The sequence below is a fragment of the Anastrepha obliqua genome, chromosome 2 (assembly GCF_027943255.1).
Source record: "Anastrepha obliqua isolate idAnaObli1 chromosome 2, idAnaObli1_1.0, whole genome shotgun sequence".
NCBI classification, from domain to species: Eukaryota; Metazoa; Arthropoda; class Insecta; order Diptera; family Tephritidae; genus Anastrepha; species Anastrepha obliqua.
This window is the reverse complement of record NC_072893.1, coordinates 7,905,132-7,915,703: the sequence shown is the minus strand read 5'-3', so window position 1 is coordinate 7,915,703 and position 10,572 is coordinate 7,905,132. Positions and strand designations below refer to the sequence as shown.

The window sequence follows — 10,572 nt, the reverse complement described above, 5'->3', positions numbered from 1 at the left end:
AACACAAATGGCTCGAAGACGGTAAAAGCATAGCTGTTAAAATATACAGCCCCATAACCAAGAGTTCTGTGCCGATGGGTAGTTTTCCAATCATCTTTCAAGCGGAGGTGTATGCCATCTATGCCTATGTGCAGAGATTAACTTAGACAGGAACTTCCGGAATGACCAAATTGTCATTTTGAATGACAGCCAGGCGGCACTCAAGGCTTTGTCAGCCTGTGAGATTAAGGTCTCACCGATCCTCACTCATCCAGCTAGTTTGGGTCCCAGGAAAAAGGTGTATACGTGGGAAAGAAATAGCGAACGCATTAGCAAAAAAGACTGCGGCCTCGTCATTAACAGGGCCCGAGCCTTTCCTTGCTACGGGACAACACACCATCAAGGAGAAGCTTAGGAGTGAAGAGCTAAAGCTAAGGGAGGCTAGCTGACACCAAACTAAAGGGCTACGCCAGGCAAAATCCTTACTGGGAGGTACAACCAAAATAGTTTTAAAACTCACAACTCTCCCCATGGACCAACTGAGAATGATCACGCGAATTCTTACAAATCACTGCAGACTGCGCAATCATCTGCACATGATCTGGATATGGTCCACTGATTTTTGTCGTTTCTGCGACCAATCTCAGGAGACACCAATGCGCCTTGTTCTTGAATACAGCGCCTTAGGGCGGAGAAGGTTCAGTCATCTCGTCCAACTGCAGTTGGACGAAAGGCGCATGTGCTCAATCCAAGCCAGCTCGATCATGAGTTTAATAAGGGAACCGGGTCTGGATGCGGTACTGTGATGGGTAGAGGGCAGAAAAGACTATGCGGTCGTAGTGCAAACCTCCAATAAATCTAAATATTAATCTTGGAAAATGGCACATATAATTGATTAAGTGACAATTTAAGAGTTTGCTTAGAAAATGAAAATTCAAAAGCCAAAGACTCTGAAATTTTATTGCATTCTATCAATGTTCTATGTATCGGAACATAAGACGCATAAATCGTTCCAACTCGCTCCAGAAACAATAAATCATCGCTACAACTACAAGAAACAGGATGATTGCTACATTCGCTGATGATACATTGGTATTAACACTAAACCTAATGATATTTCATGTATTCAATTTCCTTTCAAAATGGGTCATATGACCCGTCTTAAAAATGTTATTTATATTACTGTGCCTATCAAAAAATATATCAATTACACCAATCATGTACCAAACATGAAAAAAAATATTTTTTTCAAATAACAATTCAAAGAGCCCTTCCAATAGGTGCATTATGAGCAAAATGCATTCCAGTATTATCTGCGTAGAAAGGCAACGAAGCATGAAGATAACTCCGCGAAACATTAAAATTTATTCCTTCTAAAAGGGACTGACAGTCAAAAACTCCTTGTATAATTCAAAAAATAAAAGTTGAAGATAATATTGACCTTCTCTTGTCGAGCGATTTCAAATTAAGCAGCGCTAAACCTTCCATATACAAAGGTGTAGGTTCCGAGAAACCCAATGAACGTAAGGCAAACTTGAGAAACACCTTCTGCACGTGCTCTATCCTATCAACGTGAAACTGGCGGAAAGGACGCCAGATTATTCAAACATACTCCAGGTGCGGTCGAACAAAAGAGGTAAAGCGTAAAAGCCAGTGCTATTATGCCGACAAAATTGATATGACTGATGAATGAAAATTGAATGTCAAAGATAACGCCAAGATCCTTAAATTCTTGAAGGAATTGCAAGATTTCTCCAGAGAAACTTTATTGGGTTTCTAGTAAACTATATTACGTGATTTTGAAAAAGAAACATGAAAGCATTTTTAATACAGGGTAGGCCATTTAAAGCGGGCCCATTTGTTTCTGAAAAAAAACATTGAAAAAAACATTTTTTTTTGTGTTGATATGAAAAATCATTTATTTTGATTCAAGGAGATTTGTTCCAGCTAGTTTTTGAAAATGATATCCTTCAAATGTTTGCCTCTGGCCTTGATGGCCAAATGTGTCCTTTTTTCGGCGTTTTCCATCGTTTTGGCCAATATTTCGGCCGGTATGGCGGCGATTTCGCGTCGGATATTGTTTTTAAGTTGAGTTAGAGTCCTTGGCTTGTTGATGTATACCTTGGATTTCAGATAACCCCACAAATAAAAGTCCGGTGGCGTCAAATCTGGTGATCTCGGTGGCCACGGAAAATCACCATTTTTTCGAAATCAACCTTCCAGGGAACAATGGCTTCAAAAAATCGATTGTAGCGCGTGAAGTGTGGCATGTAGCCCCGTCCTGTTGGAACCAGTAGCCTTCCATGTCATTTTCTTCGATGATTGGCATAACAAAATCGCGTATCATGGCACGATAACGCTCTCCATTGATGGTGACAGAGGCTCCATTTTCATTTTCGAAAAAGAACGGTCCGATGACCATTCCCGCACAAACACCGCACCACACAGTCACTTTTTGATCGAAGAGAGGCTGTTCTTCAACTAATTGAGGATTTTCGGCAGCGTAGAAGCGACAATTTTTCTTGTTTACGCCTCCATTCAACTGAAAATGAGCCTCGTCTGACATGATGATTTTTTGCCAAAAGTCGGGTTCATTTCGAACGGTTTCGACGGCCCATTTGGCATAATCAAGCCGTTTCGGGTAATCAGCCGGGTTTAATTTTTGTGCCATTTGAATTTTGTACGGAAACATTTTCAAATCGATGCGAATTATGCGCCTGAGTGTTGTCCTGGCGATGCCTAATTCCTGAGAACGACGATAACTCGATGTTCGCGGAGCCTCCTCAACACTGGCTCGTACAGCCTCGATATTTTCAGCAGAACGTCGTGTACGTTGTCTGGATGCGTGGCTGGTATTGCTGAGACTACCGTGGTTAATAAATTTTGCGTATAAACGCTGTAAAGTGCTTTTGGATGGCGCACTTTTAACTTTATTTTTTTTTTTAAACGCACGTTGAGTTTTCACAATTGAGAAGTTATTTTGGATGTAAAGCTGAATTATTTCAGCGCGTTCTTTTGGAGTGTACTGCTCCATGGTAAAAATTGTCTTGGACTGACGCTTCCAACGCGCTATGTCATTAGTCGATCTGACGTTCCTGTCAAAAGTTATAGGGTTGCCAGATGGGCCCGCTTTAAATGGCCTACCCTGTATTTAAAGAAAGTTGTGATCTCAGGCACCAAAAATATAATTCATATAATTCGGATTGGAGTTTCATCATTCTTAACTATTGGATAAGTCATCACATGCGTTTAACTTTGCCGGAGTAAGATTCCGATCAGGTGGGGGATCTGCCATGAATAACGTTGTTGCAGTACCGGTATTCACACCATTAGGTGCAGTCAAGAATGCAATATCCCTAAAATACCTTCGACTCGCAGGTTGTAAATGGAGAGACCAGACGAAATGCAAAATTATCAGCACATTATGGCCCACCTACAACCTCAAGCAATCCTCGGCATTAATAAGCATAAAACGACGGGACGCCTGTACACTAATGGCAGTCATAACTGGCTTTTGGTCTATCGAAGAACAAGCAGCCAAAATGGGCATTCCTTACAGCATACACTGTCATAGTTGCAAACAAACGGAGAAAAAGGAAACAATCTTCCATTTTCTCTGTGAATGCCCTGCCCTATGCAAGGACAGAATGTTAGCCCTGGGCCAACCGCTGTTCGAGTGTGTGGAATAACTGTCTGGATTAGATATCAACCACCTGATAAGGTTACTAAACCGCACAGACTGGATATAGTCTTGCTGTAAATAACTTTTAAACAAGTTGGTAACGAGGATGTGGAAGCGCTAACTGGATTCTGAGTGAATCACCACTCTAACCAACCAACCATCCAAGATTCCATTGAGTTCCCAATACTCGAAAGGTTTCATTTTCTGTGAATTTTCTTGTGTACTGCATTATACAATCGTTAGTGAATAATCAAAAAAATGCAGTTCTTACTTTGCCCTTCTCCCTAAAAATATTATAAATCGGAGCTCAACCAGCTGTTGAGCCTTGTTCAATGTCTTGTCAAATTGTAGCATCAGCCGCAATTTCAGTACATCGGTCTTCCACATCACTTTCACTTTTTGTACTCGATAACGATTTTTCTCTCTTTTTTCCTCCTTGTGCGTTCTAAATATTCTCGTCTTCACTTTCTTTACCTGCGGACTCACATTCGTCCGTAGTGTTCTATGGTATTCACTTCACCTTCAGATAGCTTCTCTTTAAATTTCGTACATTCTTCATATAAGTTATTTATAATTTCCAATGACTTCCAATATCTTGAATGTTTAGACATTTTTGGGATAAGAATTATTTAGTAAAGTGATGAAATAAGAATTTTTGATTCGCAAACTGCGACTATAACTTGAAATTATTTACTGTAATACTCGCTTGGCGTAGAATGAAATTGACTATTCATCCATCAACCAACAACAAATACAGCACAATGCAGCGAAATATATCACGCCATAGCAAAAATATCCAATACAGCCTTTTTGTATCACAAGAAATACAAATCAAGATGCAGAATTTTTGCATGGGTCAAATGACCCCTTGTGGTAGTTAAGGCAGATTACATATATTTCTCGGTTAAAAAATTAATAAGAGAGGGGTAGATCTTGAAAAATACATTGGATGTATTTTATTTGTAATAATCTTAATTTCAATAAATTCTCATCATGCGTCATGATAGGCTTAGTCTTAGTATCGGACATTACCGAAAGACGTGCCCCTTATAAACTAAGTGGAGTTAAAATGAAATTAAGAAAGTTGAATTCAATCCGAAAACCTGAGACTCAAAGCACACAAATGTATTTATGCGCAAATACTTTTAAATATATTCTTACAAATAAAATTTAACTTACTACCACCTCTGCTCTTCGGTCCAAATTGATTGGTCTTCCAATTAATTTCTAATGTAGCACAAAAGCGCCCAAAGTAAGTTTTTGCTCCCATTGCGTGCAATTCAAGTAAAGTCAACCAACACTTGTCCGCATTTATGTGGTTCCATACAGTCTAACACAATTAGTCAACACACATACACACCTGTCCACATAGGTGAGCGAGTGCGGTTTTGCAACCTGCTGGCGCTTGAGGAGACGCCCGCCAGGATAATCACCATGGCATTCAGGCGCATTCAGCAAATTCAAAGCAATCGCAATTCCACTACGCTGCACAATTAAGTTTAATTAAAGTTTCGTAGCAAAGTTAGAACCGTAAATGAATGTCGCTAAACAATGTTTCGTAATTTAGGACTACAATTCCGCCGCTACTGTCCTACTGCCACAGCAGTGCCACAATGGCACAATTTGAATTTTAACTACTTTTTGTTCGATTCCTTTTAGTGGCGCTTTCAATTTGATGCTTTTCAACTGAAGTGCACTTGTAAATACCTGTATTATTTTCCATTTTATTGTTTTGTAAACCAGCATTTAGGAAATTTGTTCACTTTCTAACTCGCCTTTCTCTCTCTCTTTGCAGTCACGTCGTCAATCGGTCAGTTTCACCGCCATGCCTCCCGGCGTTCTAGTCAACGACAGTCGCAGCAATTCCACCGACGATATACAAATCGCGTTAGCGCCACACATACAAACCTACCTAAGTCAAACAGGGCGTCGGCATTCCTGCTGCAGCGTCATGTTGCCGGTGGCGTTCGAACGCGCTGCATCCAAATCATGGCTGGATCCGAAATTCGATTCAGCTGTGCTGGAGGGACAATTTCAGACCAGCGTGTTTCCGCACATACGCATGAGATACAGGTGAGTGAGCAAAACTTGCTGCCGGAATAATTTGGCATAGTGACTGTTGGCTTACAGAATAGTTGAGTGTGAGGGTGTATAGGTGAATGAGTGGTTGAGTGGTTGAGTGAGTGTCAACATGAAAGCGATTGCTTCAACAAGTAAAATTTTGAATGCGTGTGTGACTGCATTGGGTAAATTGGTTTTGTGAGTGGTTTCGTATGTATTTACATATTTATTTGCCTTTGTAAAGAAACTTAAACCAACATTGAACGGGCAATTTCGGTTGTGTTTTTTTTTTTCTATTTTTTCATTTTCAACCTAAAATTTCAGTAACTAACAATACCAACATTAAAGAGAAAGCAGCTAACAAGACAGGTTCCCCAACAGTAAAATGTTATAGAGTTGAAAAAGTGGGCAGGGGGTTTTTGTTGTTTATCTGTTTTGAAATTTGAAATGGAACACCAGTATTTAAAGCTCTGGAAAGAGGGTTGATAGTCAAGGAGCGAAGGAGGAAAGTATCAGAGAAAGAGATAGGAAAAAATAGAGACAGAGATAGAGATAGTTAGTCCTGTAAGAACTTTCCAGATTCCTTGGCATTCATTCTCATGACATCGGAACCCAAAACTCGTATCCGTGCTCTAGCAAAGGCAGGACACTCACAGAAAAAGTGATTCTAATGGTGGTCATATGCTGACCCCATGGGTAGTGTCTTGTAATAATACAGACCATCAATCGAATGTCTTTTCTTCTAAGTTTTAGTAGAAAATTTGTTAGTTTTCTGTTCGGACTTGTCACAAAACACTGGGCAACTCTGCAGCGTTCTAGACCGCACCATCGTTCTTTATGTAAATTGCGTACATAATCGCGGATCTAATTCATAATTCCTGCCGAACTGATTCCGATTATTGGCTCTGGCCCCTGTGGGGGCACCGCTGATCCACGGTCGGCCAATTCGTGGGCGATTTTGTTTTCTTGAACACCGGGGTGTCCTGGAACCCATATAGGTACAAGCCTGTTCTGCCTTGCGACAGAATTAAGCTTCTTCTTACATTCTTGAACAATCTTTGAGGTCTGCTTCGCGTTCTCCTAGGCCCGCAGTGCAGCCTGATTGTCACTGAAAACTCCAATCTGTTTCCTGCTCCATCCCCTCTCGATCATCCCTTCGGCTACTTCCAGGATGGCATAAACTTCTGTTTGGAAAACAGTTACCATTTCCCCCATAGCATAGTGATACTTATTACTAAAGTATCTGTAATAGTATGATTATCTGTAATATTCAAAATCTGATTAAAAGTTAGCCTTTGTAAAAGTAATTCCTATATTATAAATTTACCGTTAATAAATTGAGTACTATGGCATTCAAGGCCAACCCGATCCACTCTTCATCAACTTTTCCAACCAGTATAACATCTCTCTTAATTTCTGTCTACCCTAACTGGACATAGGGACTCTACAAAACGCTTCCAACGATCACGATCTTTTGCGATGACTTTGTCTTCTTTGAAAGATTTCCCTGCAGCCTCACGTTCTTTTATGAGAGCTCTCTTCCAAGTGCACCTAGGGCGTCCTTTTTTCTTACTGCCTTGCGAGTTCCAATCGAGTACTTCTTCTTCTCAATTGGCGCGATAACCGCTTACGCGATTTAGGCCGAGTTTAACAAAGCACGCCAGTCGTTTCTTTCTCGTGCTAACCGGCGCCAGTTGGACACACCAAGTGAAGTCAAGTCCTTGCCATCCTGATCTTTTCAACGCAAAGGAAGCCTTCCTCTTCTTCTGCTACCACCAGCTGGTACCGTATCGAATACTTTCAGAGCCGAAGCATTTGTATCCATTCGGGCGACATGACCCAGCCAACTTAGCCGCTGGATCTTTATTCGCTGCTCTATGTCTATGTCGTCGTAAAGCTCATACAGCTCATCGTTCCATCGCCTGCGATATTCGCCGTTGCCAACGTGCAAAGGTCCAAAAAGTCCAATCGACTACTTATCCGCATATTTCTGTGGGAGCCTTTCGAAGAGTATGGCAAATCCAACTACACTTCTTCTGTTAAATTTCCGTCTAGATGGGTAACTGCTTACAATTCCCCCAAAGATCTCTATTGTTGATTGTTCTGGGCCACCAAATCCGCAATAAACGTCTTAAGTGTTTGTTGACAAGAACTTGCAGCTAATTTGCGAGCAAGACTGTCATGAACCAGGTCTCACCGTCATACAAAAGAACCGATTTTATATGACCAGATAACATGAATGCTTTTAATCTTTTCGTTGTTAAAAAATATTGGTTAATGTTGAAGGTAGTGCAAAATAATTCCAATTCTAAAAAGTTTGGAAAAAGGAAAATTTCGAAGAAGGAAGTCATAAGAGTTCGACGGTCATGCCAAGGCAATCTTTCCAAGTAGGCAGGATTCGAACGGGTGGGAAATCTGTACCGATACTAGTACCTCTGTCTTCACGTCTGACGTCTCCAAGATGGAATCGGGAGCCGGAGCAAGGGTTCTCTCTAGCCAATTTATCTATTTCCATGGTGCCATGGTGCAGAGCCAAACTGGCCTACTTGGGAGGATATCAAATCTCTTGGATCTGATCTGGGTTCCAGGATATAGGAGGTGAAATTGCTGATGAACTTGCCCGTAAGGGGTCGACTGAATTGGTCTCAGAGATCTCTAACCCAGGCATCGGTATCTCCGTGACCATTATTAAAGGGGAATTTCACAACGTTCATTTCTTCGTTTTTCGGGTTTCGAAAACCCTTGGGCCCCAGTACAATAGATGCAGGACGCAAATAGTTCTTGGGACTCCACGCCATTCAATGAAAGTCTGGGGCAGTGCACCAACCCCATCCCATCAATCTTCTCCATTACATCAACAACTCTGGCTTGCTGTAGATATCTGCCCGTTGGGGGTCTCAAAATGGTATCAAAACGGTGCTTTAGTGCTACTTTGGGAGTGCCAGTTTGGTACTTCAACAATTACACCTAACTGCCTATATTCCACTTCTTGTTCAGGAATAATTATGTTGTAGGTAGCGCTAGGTATTCGGCCGAGCTGCTCTTCCATTTTGTGTTGTGCATCTTGATGTTCATGTACAAATGTGTTAGCCCACAGTTTTAAACCACCTCTGAACGGCGAATGATTTTTTATGAAATGCTTTTTCATGGCAGAAATTCAGACGGAGGTTTGCCCATGTCTTCCGAGAGACGGCCGCTATTAAAAAAAATGTCTGTCATCATCTCTTGCTTTCTACGCTTAATTCTCGCAGTGGATTTCGAGCCCGGGCTCTACCGAATAGTAGTCTCATACAAAGCAATCCAGAAATGGCGGTCGCCGTTAATAAATATTTTTTCATAAAATTGGCCTATTAGATGGCGCTCAGATCGATATGCTTCGAAAAATCGTATTTGGTTGTAAAATTTAGTTCAAATTCGAAAAATAAGAGAACAAAAAAATATTTCTTCTTACAAAATTTAAAACCAAGATCTCTGGTTGAACTCATTTTTTTGGTTGAAAAAGGTATGTATACAAAATGGCGCAAAATTAATCACTCTATGGGAAGATTTACAATTTTTGCAAATGACACCGTACATCAGTCATATCTAACACTTGTGAAGTAGACAGCTGCAGTATACAAACAGACAAGCAATGAAGTGCATAAAAGTAAAGAAAAAGAATTCCATTACTCAAAATATTTTGTTTACTCAAAAACATAATTGGATGATTAATTTTGCGCCACCTTGTAGTTATGGGTTAGTTCAAATTCTGAATGTGCTCATACCCTATGATCAGAAAGCACCGGGAATGTTTAAATAAAACAAAACAAAGTTAAATTTCAAGCAAATTTATTTTATCTCCTTCAAAATATGACCCGTCTGAAGCAACACACATGTGCCAACGTTTAACCCAGTTCTCCATGCACCCCTGGTAGGCCCACGAAGGAATGGCCTTCAGCTCCTTCGTCGCATTCTCTTTGATCTCCTCTATCGACTGAAATCTCCTTCCACGAAGTGGTAACTTCAGCTTGGGAGCAAAAAGAAATCGCCCGGGGCCATATCAGGTGAATACGGTGCTTGCACGATGGTATTTACTTGGTGTTTGGTCAAATAATCCAGCACAATTTGGGCTCGGTGCGATGGCGCGTTATCAGGAAGCAAAATCCAAGAATTGTTTGCTCACATTTCCGGCCGTTTACGACGTACATTTCTCAAACGCTTTAAAACGGATAAATAATATTCTTTATTGATTGTCTGGCCCGATGGAAGGTACTCATGGCGCACTACGCCTTGGCAATCGAAGAAAACAGTCAACATCACACTCCTGGTACTTTTTGATCATAGGGTATATTGCGGAGCGGCCTTGGATGGTCACAAGCACTGAAATAACGTTTTGTTGTTAGTTAACGCCCCATTATTTCGTGGTTGCTCAAAATCTGGTAAATTCTGTATGAGGAAAGACTCTTCCTCAAAACGTTTGCCAACGCAATAAGTACATAGAGGACGAACTTATCAGTAGAGGCGAAGAAGCGGCAGATATGCAGTAAATTCATCAGAAGTTGTAGAAACCTCGCATAACGGCATCAAAAATTTAAAAGAAGTACAGAGTTCAGTATTTCAAGACGACTGTCAGATAATCTTTAACAATGTGGGAAAAATTGTGTTTTTACACAGACTTGGGGGGATAGGAAAAACTGTCTCAATAAATTCGTTTTGGCACAATTATAATCCCAAGGCAAATAAGCTGTCGTTGTGGCTTCATCGGGAACAGTAGTCACGCACTTAATGTTGAAATCTTTGCAGATTTGTATGTTAATGAATACCCGTTGCGTAGCATCTCCAACAGCACTTATAAAGCCGCGCTTGATAAG

The 10,572-nt window shown here is 40.8% G+C and overlaps 1 protein-coding gene across 1 annotated transcript in view; it reads left to right on the top strand.

Moving 5' to 3' along the window:
* Nucleotides 1–5,459: 5,459 nt before the first annotated feature.
* LOC129237003 (adenylate cyclase type 9) overlaps nucleotides 5,460–10,572 on the top strand; it is a 31,924-nt gene continuing 26,811 nt past the window's right edge. Inside the window, exon 1 of the mRNA XM_054871355.1 lies at nucleotides 5,460–5,734. Within this exon, the coding sequence (XP_054727330.1) occupies nucleotides 5,487–5,734 (248 nt within the window). The 5' untranslated portion in view covers nucleotides 5,460–5,486. The remainder of the gene's footprint in view (nucleotides 5,735–10,572) is intronic.